The 15,870-nt window shown below is 38.5% G+C and overlaps 1 protein-coding gene across 1 annotated transcript in view; it reads left to right on the forward strand.

The window, feature by feature from the left end:
• The window catches only part of magi2b (membrane associated guanylate kinase, WW and PDZ domain containing 2b), a 105,328-nt gene that overhangs the window by 81,963 nt on the left and 7,495 nt on the right, over window positions 1-15,870 (forward strand). Inside the window, exons 13-19 of the mRNA XM_079411625.1 lie at window positions 4,406-4,583; window positions 7,992-8,027; window positions 8,453-8,544; window positions 10,601-10,796; window positions 11,741-11,920; window positions 14,253-14,438; window positions 14,515-14,896. Coding sequence (XP_079267751.1) covers window positions 4,406-4,583; window positions 7,992-8,027; window positions 8,453-8,544; window positions 10,601-10,796; window positions 11,741-11,920; window positions 14,253-14,438; window positions 14,515-14,896 — 1,250 coding nt within the window. The remainder of the gene's footprint in view (window positions 1-4,405; window positions 4,584-7,991; window positions 8,028-8,452; window positions 8,545-10,600; window positions 10,797-11,740; window positions 11,921-14,252; window positions 14,439-14,514; window positions 14,897-15,870) is intronic.

Here is a 15,870-nt window from a genome sequence, read left to right on the forward strand (position 1 = left end):
CCGAGATAATCCATCCACCTCACAGGTGTGGCATATCAACATGCTGATTAGACAGCATGATTATTGTGCCTTAGGCTGGCCACAATAAAAGGCCACTCTAAAATTTGCAGTTTTACTGTATTGGGGGGTCCGAAAACCAGTCAGTATCTGGTGTGACCACCATTTGCCTCACGCAGTGCAACACATCTCCTTCGCATAGAGTTAATCAGGTTGTCCACTCCTCTTCAATGGCTGTGCGAAGTTGCTGGATATTGGCAGGAACTGGAACATGCTGTCGCATACGCCGATCCAGAGCATCCCAAACATGCTCAATGGGTGACATGTCCGGTGAGTATGCTGGCCATGCAAGAACTGGGATGTTTTCAGCTTCCAGGAATTGTGTACAGATCCTTGCAACATGGGGCCGTGCATTATCATGCTGCAACATGAGGTGATGGTCGTGGATGAATGGCACAACAATGGGCCTCAGGATCTTGTCACGGTATCTCTGTGCATTCAAAATGCCATCAATAAAATGCACCTGTGTTCGTTGTCCATAACCCATACCATAAACCCACCGCCACCATGGGCCACTCGATCCACAATGTTGACATCAGCAAACCACTCACCCACACGACGCCATACACGCTGTCTGCCATCTGCCCTGTACAGTGAAAACCGGGATTCATCTGTGAAGAGAACACCTCTCCAAAGTGCCAGACGCCATCGAATGTGAGCATTTGCCCACTCAAGTCGGTTACGACGACGAACTGCAGTCAGGTCGAGACCCCGATGAGGACGACGAGCATGCAGATGAGCTTCCCTAAGACGGTTTCTGACAGAAGAAATTCTTTGGTTATTCAAACCGATTGTTGCAGCAGCTCTCCGGATGGCTGGTCTCAGACGATCTTGGAGGTGAAGATGCTGGACGTGGAGGTCTTGGGCTGGTGTGGTTACACATGGTCTGCGGTTGTGAGGCCGGTTGGAAATACTGCCAAATTCTCTGAAACGCCTTTGGAGACGGCTTATGGTAGAGAAATTAACATTCAATTCACAGGCAACAGCTCTGGTAGACATTCCTGCAGTCAGCATGCCAATTGCACGCTCCCTCAAAACTTGCGGCATCTGTGGCATTGTGCTGTGTGATAAAACTGCACATTTTAGAGTGGCCTTTTATTGTGGCCAGCCTAATGGTGCGTTCGCACCAGACGTCAATGAAGCCTTAAGCGCGAGTGATTTACATGTTAAGTCAATACAAAGACGCGAATAGACATCCTGCGGCGCGATTTGCGCGAATGACGCAGCGCGAATTGAGCGTTTCGGGCGTTTGACGCTCGTGTATATATATGTATATACAGTATATTAGGGGTGGCATGGTACATGTATTTCTACCGAACCATCACGGTACGGGCATCTCGGTTCGGTGCACGAGGCCTTACAACGAATACAGGCAATTTACCCTCAATCCAGAAGGGGGTGCCCGCAGCAATGCAACGCTATTTGATAACCCCCAGACGAAGAACAGCGAATGCCATGAGTTGCGCACTTGAAAACACAGCCCACTAAACAGTGACCATGTGCTGAAATATATATAATGTAATATAATATTTAGTATTACTACTGTACTACTCTGTTCAAAATAAAGAAACCGAGCATAGTAGATTTGTTGTTTTTTTCCTGTTGTACCAAAATTGTATTGAACTGTGACCCCCGAACCAAGGTACGTACCAAACCATGACATCTGTGTACCGTGCCACCCCTAATATATATATATATATATATATATATATATATACATACAGTCATGGCCAAAAATATTGGCACCCTTGCAATTCTGTCAGAAAATGCAACACTTCTCTCAGAAAATTGTTCCAATTGCAAATGTTTTGGTATTCACATGCTTATTGTTTTATTTGTACTACAACAACACAAAAAATAAAACAGAGAAGAAAAGTCAAAATTGATACAATTTCACACAGAACTCAAAAATGTACTAGACAAAATTATTGGCACCTTGTCAAAATTTTAAGAAATAATTGCTTTACAAGCATGTGATGCTCCTGTAATTTGTATTTAGACACACCTGTGGCAAGTAACAGGTGTGGGCAATAAAGTAATCACACTTGCAACCAGTTAAAATGGAGAAAAGTTGACTCAACCTTTGTTTTGTGTGTCACACTGAGCATGGAGAAAAGAAAGAAGTGTAAAGAGTTGTCTGTGGATTTGAGAGAAAAAATAGTGGAAAAACATGGACAATCTCAAGGCTATAAGTCCATCTCCAGAGATCTTAATGTTCCTGTGTCCACTGTGCGTAATATCATCAAGAGGTTTACAGCCCATGGCACTGTAGCTAATCTCCCTGGACGTGGACGGAAGAGCAAAATTAATGAAAAATTACAACAAAGGATTGTTTGAATGGTGGATAAAAAACCCCGATTAACTTCTAAACAAATTCAAGCTGATCTGCAGACACCGGGTACAACAGTGTCAGCTCGCACTATCTGTCGCCATCTGAATGAAAAGGGACGCTATGGTAGGAGACCCAGGAGGACACCACTGCTGACACAAAGGCATAAAAAAGCAAGACTGGAGTTTGCCAAATTTTATGTGACAACTACAATCCTTCTGGGAGAACTACTGTGGACAGATGAGACAAAAGTAGAGCTTTTTGGTAAAGGACATCATGGCACTGTTTACAGAAAAAGAAATGAGGCCTTCAAAGAAAAGAACACAGTCCCTACAGTCAAACATGGTGGAGGTTCAAATATGTTTTGTGGTTGTGGCTTCTGGCACTGTATGAACGGTATCATGAAATCTGATGACTACCAAAGAATTTTGGGGCGCAACGTAGTGGCCAGTCTCAGAAAGCTGCGTCTCTACCAGAGGTCATGGGTCTTCCAGCAGGACAATTACCCCGAAACACACTTCAAAAAGCACTCAGAAATGGTAACAAACAAGGCGCTGGAGAGCTCTGAAATGGCCAGCAATGAGTCCAGATCTGAATCCCATAGAACACCTGTGGAGAGATCTCAAAACAGCAGTTGGGAGAAGGCATCTTTCAAATCTGAATGACCTGGAGCAGTTTGCAAAAGAAGAGTGGTCCAAAATTCCAGTAGAGAGGTGTAAAGGCCAATTCACACCGCACAGACAAACGCCAACAAACTCCAACAAACAAGTTGGCCGTTGGATTTAGAATCTGATGAAAAAAAACTCATGTTCACACTGCACCAACAGACACCGACCAACTCTCACTGACTGGGGAGAAAATGGATGATCCTATATCTATAAGCATGTTCAGTCGGGTGAAAACAAACTCCAACCAACGCCAACAGGGGTAACACACTGATCCAACAAACTCCAACAGACTAGTTTGTTGGAGTTTGTTGGCGTTTGTCTGTGCGGTGTGAATTGGCCTTAAGAAACTCATTCATGCTTACAGGAAGCGATTGATTTCAGTTATTTTTTCCAAAGGGAGTGTTACCAAATATTAAGTTAAGAGTGCCAATAATTTTGTCCAGTGCATTTTTTGGGTTCTGTGTGGAATTGTATCAAATTTGACTGTTTTTCTGTTTTTTTGTGTTGTTCCAATGCAAAAAACAAAAAAACAAAACATGTGAGTACCAAAACATTTGCAACTGCAACAGTTTTCTGAGAGAAGGGTTGCATTTTCTGACAGAATTGCAAGTGTGCCGATATTTCTGGCCAATCAAAAACAAGTATTCTAACAAGCCATTTAGTAAAAGACGATATTTAGCAGAATATCCCAGGCTGTTTTTGTCACTATCCCACAACAAATGAATGCTCCACAGTGTTTTTAGTCCACTTGTGTAATCTTCCTTAGTTTTACATATCTTAATTGCATTGCAGACCCACAAATGGTGTTTGGGAAACTTAATGGACTAGGTTAAGTTTCTCCGAAGCCTTGTAAAGTAATGCAACATTTAATTTAGCACATTTAGGTATTTCTAGAACTGGCCGTGATATCTAATTTCATGTGAGTTCACTTTCATCCCGGTGTGAGATACATCATTTTCAGGAAGCCGTCCAGTGCTGCTGGATTCAGGGCTCTTAACGGAATTGGCAGGTTAAGCGGAGAGAGCTGCAGGTGAAATGAACAGCTCAGAGGAAATAGGATCCATTAACCCCCGGGGCACATGACTGTAGCACAGATACTTTGCTTCACACTTTAGTCCCTCACTTAGGGCTTAATTCATCTCCCCCACTGAACCTCCAGAGAGCGATTGGACTTCTAAACTCTCTCCTCGCAGAAAGAGAACAGGAGTAATGACAGGGGTCACCTTTATGATACGCCAGATGTTCTCCTCTTGAACTTTTAAAGGATCTACATGAGAGATTTGCACTTCGTTTTGGTGCATGTATATATATTATCCACTCAAACCAGTCCATATCTGTGTTGGCCATACAGTGGGACCCTCAAGGAAGCCCCCAGACCAGCTTGTCGGCTGCTTTGCTCCCCCATGGTGCCCCACATCCCGGCCAGACGCTCCATCGCTCCTCTGTTCCGGACACAGAGCCCTTCCACCTGGGCAAGCCGGACCCCTACGACCTCTATGAGAAGTCACGTGCCATTTATGAAAGCAGACGTAAGTCAAAGATTTTGGTCCCTTTCTAGTTATTTATAACTGACTTTATAAAATATTTCAGCTCAGTTGTGTGTGTATGTATATATACATACAGTATATATATTAGTGCTGGGCAATGATTAAAATTTTTCATCCCGATTAATCGCATGATTTTTTTTTTTTTATGAAAATGGCTGTGAAAATACCCCTACAAGATATTTTAAAACCATTATTGTGTTAAAAAAAAATGATATTAGATATTACAAAAAGTAACTTTAGAAAGAAATGTTTTATTTGATTCAACATAATTATTATTATTTAATTTTTTTTAAACATAAACGTTTAGGCTACAGTGGCATAACAATCTATGGAGCATAAAAGAAGATTATTTGAGAAACATCTCAGTATTTTTGTTTATACAGTGAAAGTCATTGGTAACCAAATTAGCTTGGTTACCAACATTCTTTTTCTTCTGCTTACCAACATTCTTCATTATTTTCTTTTATGTTCCATAAAAGAAAGCAAGTGATACAGGTTTGAAACGACATGAGGGTGAGTAACTGATGACAGAATTTCTTTTTGGATGAACTATCACTTTATTATTTTTATTTATTTTATTTTTGAATTGTGAATAGTGAATTGATACTATAAATAAAAAACTGAAATTGCCAGCTGGTGGCGGTAAATGTCTTTATGAGTAAGTCATTGAGTCATTCATTCATTCGATTCGTTCAAACTGCTGATTTATTCAAGAATCAAGTAAATGGCTCTCTTTATGAATGGGCCATTGAATCATTGGTTTACACAAATCATTCAAAACATGCATTCATTCAGAAACGAAACACCGCTTGCTCGGAGATGCACAACAGTTCAGGGGGGTGTTCCAGAAAGCAGGTTATGTGAAATACCTGGGTATGTTAAGGGTAAGTGGATAAACTCAGCTTTCGGTTCCAAAAACGGAGGCAACTTTTAGGATGTGTAAGTAGCCATATTAACTTATTCTCTGAACATAACCTGTTTCGGAGTGACCTACTGACGAGACTCCAGTGGGTGTGACAGATTGCACATAATATTAAATATTATTGTATATTGTATTGCAATATATAATAGTTATCTGTATAAATTAAAAAACTCTATAACAATGTAATGTTCATTACATTATATTATATTATATTTATTATATTTTATTATCATTTCACACATCATGGATCTGCATGTTCTATAATATATTTCTATAATAAAAATACATATCTGATATGACTTATTATATAATTAGCATAAAATGAACAATATACTTATTTTTCTCAAGGATTAAAGATTAAACGAAAAAAGAAAGGAAAAATGATTGCACAACCTAAAATGTCGATATGCACTAAGTATGCAAATGGCCTGTGAGCAGAAGAAGTAGTAGTATACCGTGCTTTTCCTTAGCGTCCGTTTCCATAGTGAATCTTCGATTCCTCACTCTGTTGAGTACTTTGATGTCATACAATAATCAATCAGAGCAGCGCAAACAACCAACACCTGGTTATTTTAGGCAATTTAGAAATCCTGTGCAGAACGTGTCCCCAGGAAGTGGCAAATCTGGTCACCTTAAGGTATATAAAATAAATATATTAAGGTGCCACTTCCCGGGGACAAATGAACATAAATGTATTAAAATAAACAACCAAACAAAACAAAAAAAAAACAATACTGAAGTACTATTATCACTGGGTTCCCACAGTCATGGAAATACTGAAAATAAAGCTGGAATTTTGGGGGGAAAATGGGAAAGGGGAAACTGAAATTAATTAAATTAGAAAAAGAAATTAATTACATTTACATTTAGTCATTTGGCAGACACTTTTATCCAAAGCGACTTACAATTGGGGAATACAAGAAGCGATTCATCTTGAAGAGGCAATCAGACAGAGGAAGTGCTTGTAACACCAAGTCTCAGTCATTGTTCAAATAAGTAAAAGCTAGCAAGGGAAGGAGAGAAAGATAGAGGGAAATATTAATTTTTTTTTTTTGAGTTTAGGATTAAGTCAAGTAGTGTCGAAAGAGATGAGTTTTCAGTTGTTGCTTGAAGATTGCCAGGGATCCGGCGTTCCGGATAGGGGTGGGAAGATTATTCCACCAGCCAGGAATGGTGAACGAGAATGTCCTGGAGAGTGATTTTGAGCCTCTCTGTGATGGTACCACAAGGCGTCGCTCACTAGCAGATCTCAAACTTCTGGAGGGGATGTAGGTTCGTAATAGTGAGTGGAAGTAGGAGGGTGCAGAGCCTGTGGTAGATCTGTATGCAAGCATCAGTGTCTTGAACTTGATGCGAGCTGCCACTGGTAGCCAGTGCAAGGAGATGAAGAGAGGTGTAACATGGGCTCTTTTGGGCTCGTTGAAGACCAGTCGTGCCGCTGCATTCTGAATCATTTGTAGAGGTTTGATTGTGTTTGATGGCAGTCCAGCCAGAAGAGCATTGCAGTAGTCCAGCTTGGAAACGACAAGGGCCTGGACAAGAAGTTGTGCAGCATGCTCTGTCAGAAAGGGACTGATCTTTCTGATGTTGTGTAGTGCAAACCTGCAGGATCGAGCAGTCTTTGCAATGTGCTCTTTGAAGGTCAGCTGGTCATCAAAGATTACACCAAGATTTCTGACCGAAGTTGATGGGGTAATCATTGATGAGCCTAACTGAATCGTGAAGTCATGCTGTAGAGTCGGAATGGCAGGGAAGACAAGAAGCTCCGTCTTTGCCAGGTTGAGCTGTAGGTGATGTTCTTTCATCCATGCCGAGATGTCCGCCAGGCAGCCTGAGATCCGTGCAGCTACCGTTTGGTCATCTGGTTGAAAAGAGAGATGTGTGTCATCGGCGTAGCAGTGATAGGAGAAGCCATGTGCATGTATGATGGGACCCAGTGATGCAGTGTATGGGGAGAAGAGGAGGGGTCTAAGATTTAATTATCTTAAATCCAGTTTCACAAAGTGAGTCTTTAGCGAAAAAGTCTGAATAAAATTATGTTTTACAAAAGTAATCCAATTATCACAAACAACAACTAGACTGGTCATGGAAAAGTCATAGAAATAAATATAGAATGAATTATAAAGGAAATAAATATATTGTAATCCAGTATAAATGATATTTTTTTCAAATTATATTAATCCCAATTAGAAAGCAAAATGTGTATAATTTTCATGAAAATAATGTCACAACCAGAAAAAATAGGCCTCATTTTCTTCAGTCCAATAAAAATATATTTATAATTTATTTTTTAATTTATTTAATTTATTTCCTTTCAGTTTGAGGTGAAATATGAGCCTCTAAAATTATTGACAGGTTTCTTGTGACTCCTCCACATATGAGCCTAAATAAACCATAAAGCCACTTGAAAATACAAATTATTTTTGAATAATTTAATTGTTTGAAGCTCTCGTTTCTCGTTCACACAGAGCCAGTCCCTCCTCGAACACTGACAGACTCTACAGGCAAGTAGAGGAATGTGCTGCTTTCCCTTTCTTTATGTCACAGAGCACATATGCTGTTAGTCACATTTCAATAGCTAATTTATGTAACCCATGTGACTTCAGTGCTCTATATTTAGCCCTCTGTCTACCACTATACTCTTATTCTCCAATATACCAGAAGGTTCAGCACTCCAGTTTGTGAGGTGACCTACATAACGTGTGGCATTCTCTGATCCTTCAGCTTGTGTTCAGGTTTAGGAACGGTTTGAAGAAGTTCTGCTCAAACATGATCAGTTCTTACATTTTATAGGATCTCAAAGGGGATTTTAATGTGTTGCTGTGTGGTTGTTAGGTGGTTAAATATCCCTAACCACCAGGGAAGCAGCATGATTTAATCACTCTTGAGTTTAGTGTGTGTGATCTAAACTGTGAATCTTGTTCCTCAGGTGTGGAGTATCAGGAAGTGGAAGTGCACCTGCTGCGTGAGAAGACCGGCTTCGGCTTTAGGATCCTGGGTGGAGACGAGGCGGTGCAGGCTGTGAGTCCGGAGGCCCGTGACAAGGCTCGTATGGGGCAGGATAAACAGATACTGGTTCATATCTGTACAGCTCCATGAGCAGCAGATGGAAACAGCTGAAAAAAATAATTTCCTGCTTCCTTCAGCTACTTATACAACATTACCATAGCAAAGCCATGTTTTGTTTTGGGCATGTACCATGATAATATGGTATATGAGTGTAGTGGTTATTATAGTTTTGAAAATTTAAGTAGGGATTATTAGAGCTGGGATTTATGATGATGAGTGACACAGACTCCCGTTTAAAAGTTTGTGGTCAGTAAGATTTTTTTATGTTTTAAGTTTCTTATGATTACCAAAGCAACTTTTATTTTATCAAAACACAGTGAAAAGTAATATTGGCCAACATTATTAGAATTTAAAACAACTGTTTGTGTTTTCATACATTTGATAATGTAATTTATTCCTGTGATGCAAAGCTGAATTTTCAGCATCATTACTCCAGTAAATAATTATAATATTATGCTTATAATGTTTTTGTGAAAACTTTTTAAATAGGATAAAAAGTATGTTTTTTATTAATATATAAATAACCATTTTAAAACAATTACTGACCCAATAAGTGCAGGCTGTTTTTGCTCATATGTCAGACTTATTATGTGTCTGATTACATTACATTATTTTTTGAGATACATTTGTGACCATGAAGCTTCAAAATAATTTTTTAAAGTATACACTTTACTGCATGATTATATATATATATATATATATATATAATTTAAGGGGTTCAATTTACAGCAAAATTAATTATATTGTGAGACGTTTCAATAAATTAAAATGACTCATACTGTGATATTTTTATTATAATGCCCAGTCCAATTTTTTATTTTATTTTTTTATTATTGAATTTTAGTTTTATTTCAGTTCAGTGTAGTTTTCATCCCTTTAATTCCATTACAAATTGTTCCATCTGCCTGTAATGAGACATGTTTTACATGTCAATCAAACAGCTGCTTTTTTATTGGATTGCTGTTGTTGTTGTTGTATATTTGTTGATTTAATTTTTTCATGTTTTTATTTGACAATACATTGCTAGTCTTAAATCAGGGTTGAGAAATAATTAAAATATATAAAGAATTTACTCCAGATAAAATAATTTTTGCTTGCATTTTATAACATTGCTTTATTCTTTTGCACTTAATTTTTTATTTGTGTTTTAATTAAGATATTTATTGCTTATTTTCTTCTTTATAATAGTTATGGTTAACAATAACACTAATCTTGTTCCATACCATGGTACTGTATATGTGACCCTGGACCACAAAACCAGTCTTAAGTCGCTGGGGTATATTTGTAGCAATAGCCAAAAATACATTGTATGGGTCAAAATGATTGATTTTTTGATGCCAAAAATCATTAGGATATTAAGTAAAGATCTTGTTCCATGAAGATATTTTGTACATTTCTTACCATAAATATAACAAAACCTAATTTTTGATTAGTAATATGCATTGCTAAGAACTTCATTTGGACAATTTTAAAGATGATTTTCTCAGTATTTAGATTTTTTTGCACCCTCAGATTCCAGATTTTCAAATAGTTGTATCTCAGAAAAATATTGTCCTATCCTAACAAACCATTCATCAATGGAAAGCTTATTTATTCAGCTTTCAGATGATGTATAAATCTAAATTTCGGAAAATTGACACTTAAGACTGGTTTTGTGGACCAGGGTCACATATATCAAGCAGACTATCAAATATTATCTGATACCATAAATATCTGCTTAATTTTACAGATTTTGTGCAGAGTTGTGGCTTTTAAAAGCCTCCAAACTGAATTGTCATGGATTTTCTTAGATTTCAAATGACTGTGTATTTACAATCGTCTTTTAGCTAGTTGTCTTTGGTAATTTAATTTGATTTCTTAAATAAATACTTTCTGTCAGGCTAGATATGTATAATCCCATCAGCTTGTCAAGAATATTGCTGTTTTAACATGTAAACCCGCTGACAATATTATTATGAGACTGTGCATGTCGGTTCACATTAACATGATGACTGATTTTTCCTCACAGATTGTGATCGGAGCAATCATAGAGAACAGCCCTGCGGAGCGCGACGGCAGACTACGTCCGGGAGATGAGCTGGTCTCGGTTGACAGGATGCTCGTGGCAGGGAGACCACACCGCTACGTCATCGACCTGATGCACGCGGCGGCACGAAACGGACAGGTCACCCTGACCGTCAGGAGGAGAGTTCTGCCGCAGCAGGGTGAGCAAAACTCTCCTCAAACAAACCAACTAAAGCAGCAACTTTATCCTCAAAACTAGTCATTTACTGCACTGTCAGGGTTTATAAAACAGCAAATTCCATAACCTAGGTATTTAGGAGGTGTAGCAAGCAATTGTTTTTTAGTTTCTTGAACCCTATAAAGCCTACTGTATCATATTTCATGTGAAAATGATCAATATGATAAAATCTCGTCTGATTGATAGTTTATACTTTTGTAGCAAGCAAAAGTCCTTTTAGTGTAATTGTAAAAATGTCCACCTTCAGATCTTGGCTTGATGTGTTTTCTTGCTGTGAAATCTATACTGATTTTTAAAAAGTAAATGAAGCAATAACTTTCATGTTGCATTAATATTTCAAGATTAACATTTACTCAACTTCAGCAATTCAGGTTTACTTGATTATCATTTTTCCACAATTGTTTTTTGAAAAATCATGTGTCAAATACGATATATCAGACATTTGAGGAATGTTTATTTGCTCATCTCGTATTGCTTTGCATTATATGCAAAACTAAACATTTAAATATCTTACTAAGACATTTTTGGGAGTTATAAAGTGAAAACTGATATTTAGATGCATTTCTTTGTAGTCTATACCTTTAAAAAATGTATTTACATTAAAAACTATCAGAATTTCATCTTACTTTTGGCCATATAAATATCAGCAATATTTTCGATCAATTTGGGCCTCTGAATAAAACTAATACTAATAAAAACTAATGTAGACTTGTCAGATTTAAAAAAGGTTTAAAAAAGGCTCCATAAAACAACAACAAAACCGATTTTTCTGACTATTATTTAATTTGCCTGGAATTGCATTATCAAGAAGTCAAAGCGCAGTAATTGGTGGCAATTATCTCTGGAGTCACACTGCTGTGGTTGTGTGTTCGCATTGACTGAGATTGTGTTTGCTGCCACCTGCAGGCCAGCCATGTGAGGAAAACGGCGCAGCAGCCAATCAAAGCAGTTCTCCCCGGGGTCATGCTGTGTGCCCGGTCAACTTGCCCCCCACCACTGATGTAGTTATCCACCGTAAGGAAAGCGAAGGCTTTGGCTTTGTCATCATCAGCTCCCTCAACCGTCCAGAGACCACAAACACAATAAGTAAGTCCTCCTTTCACACAGCTGTTTATCTGATGCTCTGGTGAACACTAATGCATTCTTTTACACATGGTCACATGTTTATTAAGACAGACTCTTTATTATATTACAGTAAAGTTCAGTTTGTAGTGCAGATGTATTGAAAACATGGGATCAGGCCCATTATGTGTCCAAGAACACAATCCACAAAGTTAAAGCGGAGAACATTTGGGTAAATCTCACAAAACCTGTAAATATAAATAAACAAACAAGCGATCTATCTCAGCCCAAATTTACAAAGAAATGGGTTTTTTTGTGCATATAACCTATTGCAGTACCATTAGAGATTAGTATTAAGAATACTTATTATAGTCAATTATATAATTTATAAATAAATACTTTTCAAATATTATTATAGTATTTATTATTATTATTATATAGTAATGAAGCCTATTTTAGTACCACTGCGATTAATAATTGAGAATATTTTAATAGTACATACATTATACAGTGGGGCAAATAAGTATTTGATACACTGCCGATTTTTCAAGTTTTCCTACTTACAAAGAATGGAGAGATCTGTAATTTTCATCGTAGGTACACCTCAACTGTGAGAGAAAATCACATTATATGATTTTTGAATAATTAATTTCCATTTTATTGCATGAAATTACTATTTGATCACCTACCAACCAGCAATAATTCTGGCTCTCACAGGCCTGTTAGTTTGTCTTTAAGAAGCCCCCCTATCCTCCACTCATTACTTGTATTAATTGCACCTGTTTGAACTCGTTACCTGTATAAAAGACTTGTGGAGTATCAATGATCCTGAGAAAGGTGAGGTATCAGCCTAGAACTACACGGGAGGACCTGGTCAATGACCTGAAGAGAGCTGGGACCACAGCGGTTACCATTGGTAACACACTACACCTTCATGGATTAAAATTAAGGTCCCCCTGCTCAAGCCAGCACATGTCCAGGCCCGTCTGAAGTTTGCCAGAGACCATCTGGATGATCCAGATGAGGCATGGGAGAAGGTTATGTGGTCAGATGAGACCAAAATAGTACTTTTTGGTATAAACTCCACTCGCCGTGTTTGGAGGAAGAAGAAGGATGAGTACAATCCCAAGAACACCATCCCAACCGTGAAGCATGGGGGTGGAAACATCATGCTTTGGGGGTGCTTTTCTGCAAAGGGGACAGGACGACTGCACCGTATTGAGGGGAGGATGGATGGGGCCATGTATCGCGAGATTTTGGGCAACAACCTCCTTCCCTCAGTAAGAGCATTGAAGATGGGTCGTGGCTGGGTCTTCCAGTATGACAATGACCCCAAACACACAGCAAGGGCAACTAAGGAGTGGCTCCGTATGAAGCATTTCAAGGTCCTGGAGTGGCCTAGCCAGTCTCCAGACCTGAGCCCAATAGAAAATCTATGGAGGGAGCTGAAACTCTGTGTTGCCCAGCGACAGCCCCAAAACCTGAAAGATCTGGAGAAGACCTGTATGGAGGAGTGGGCCGAAATCCCTGCTGCGGTGTGTGCAAACCTGGCCAAGAACTACAGGAAACATCTGACCTCTGACCAAATATTAAGTTCTATTTTTCTATTGTATCAAATACTTATTTCATGCAATAAAATGGAAATTAATTACAATTTCAAAAATCATGCAATGTGATTTTCTGGATTTTTTTTTATATTCTGTCTCTCACAGTTGAGGTGTACCTACGATGAAAATTACAGATCTCTCCATTCTTTGTAAGTGGGAAAACTTGAAATATCGACAGTGTATCAAATACTTATTTGCCCCACTGTACATATAAATATATATTCTAATGATAAATGTTTTTGTCTTTATTACAACACAAATGAAGCCTATTTTAATGCCATTAATATTACTATTGAGAATATTTATATTAATTTATATAAATTATAAGTATAAATATAAAATACATTTATAATAAAGTTTTAAAGAGATGTATTATAACAAATGGAGCCTATTAAGATTACTATTGAGAATATTGAGAACATTTATAATAGTAATGTAAATTAATTATAAACATCAAATAAATGTATGATAATGTTAATAAATAATGTTTACCTTATATTCATTTAATATTACTATTTTTATTATTATATTTGTTTTAATTATTGGGGGGGGGTTCATTATGTAAAAATAATGAACAGTACTAAAACAGACTTAATTTTCTTTATAGAAAATATTTTTTCTATTTTTATGGTCTGTTTGTATTGGAGGGACAAATTACATTTCTTATTATATATATTTTTAAAAACTACAATATGACCAAAATATTTTCAATAAAATTCTCACAGTATTTACATTCATATGTTTTGTAGCTGTGCCACATAAGATCGGCCGTATCATCGAGGGCAGTCCGGCTGATCGCTGTGGGAAGCTGAAGGTTGGTGATCGTATTATGGCTGTCAACTGTCAGTCTATCATCAACATGCCTCACGCTGACATTGTCAAGCTGATCAAAGACGCTGGACTCACTGTCACCTTGCACATCATCCCTGAAGAAGGTATGATCAGAATATGTTGCAACAAAGAAAGATTTCTGTCTTCTTCCTTTGTAAACACAACCATTTTTTGCCCTAGATGTAAACGGTGCTCATTCGGCCCCAACATCAGAGAAGCAGAGTCCCATGGTGGCCCAGAAGCACAGCCCTCAGACTCAGTCCAGCCCAGCAGCCCAGCAGAGCCCCACCGTGGCTCATCCCAGCCCACCAGCCCCCCACCCCAGCCCGGCCACCACGCAGCCCAGCCCCCTGCTGATGGAGCCGGGCCCTGGAGCTCCGCACAGCAGCCCACCAGTGACTCAAAGCAGTCTGCCTGTGAGTCAGGCTGACCTGGAGGCCATGCAGTCGGGCTCAGCGGTGACTCAGGCTGCTGCTGTTATGGATCCGGGCATACCGGGAGTTCAGCCCACCTCCATCGGATCAGTGCCAGTCCCACCACAGCTGTACCTCCATGACACCAGGTACTGTTTGTCCGGAAATCTATCTATATATCTATCTATCTATTAGGGCTGCCCTCGACTAAGGATTTTTCTGGTCGACTAGTAGTTGTTCATCTGAAGCATTAGTAGACATTTTATTAATAAAACAATTAAATCATTATAATGAGCATTTAATTGCCTACATTGCCTAATAAATGCTCAAGCACACGCATAAAGCTTGCCACAGCCCACTGGCTGAAGTAATGATTAGGAATGTCAGTGAAAAACAGTAAGGAGACTGTATTAACATTTTAATAATTTGATAAACTAGTGCTTTCTTTGTTTTCAGCATAAGTCAAGAGATGAATTGGCGACACTGACTCGTCATCTCCGCAGTATGTGGACGCGTTTGTATGCATGTTTCATATGGATTACCTAATCTGAGAACATTAGTTTTCCATTTGAATTGGTTCATTTGAAAGTAGAAATTTCACTCTCTATAAATATAATTTTAATGTCTGTAAGGCAAAGATATACACGGAGGTTCGCGCTTGAGTTCACAAACCGAGACGGCAGAAAGCGCATCCTGTTTGCTTTCATCATTTTACAAAAGCGCGTTTTGTTGTTATTGTGAATGCACACAAATAAACGTAGAGTCTTTAAAGATTTGAGAGTTGTATTACTCTTATCTGTATGACCAAAAACGACGGAGTATTTTATGAGTAAGTGAGCGCACCGGCGCCTCCATCTGTCCTGCAGTGAAGTGCTACTGTTCAGCTTCCACACTCCACACAGACACTTGAACAGCACACATTTCTCTAGGTTCACATTAGATTGAGCGGCCATGTAAAGTTGCTAATACTTACAAATTTCAGATGATAAGCCATATTTGTGGTCGATGGATGTCCTTCCTGAGTACTGTATTACCACACAGACTGGTCTGTCCGTTACGGACTGCGTGACTTCGCCTGTGGATTTTTTTTTCTGTGACTAAGCGACTAATAAACTTTTGGTCG

This window comes from Barbus barbus (genome assembly GCF_936440315.1).
Source record: "Barbus barbus genome assembly, chromosome: 48".
Classification (NCBI taxonomy): domain Eukaryota; kingdom Metazoa; phylum Chordata; class Actinopteri; order Cypriniformes; family Cyprinidae; genus Barbus; species Barbus barbus.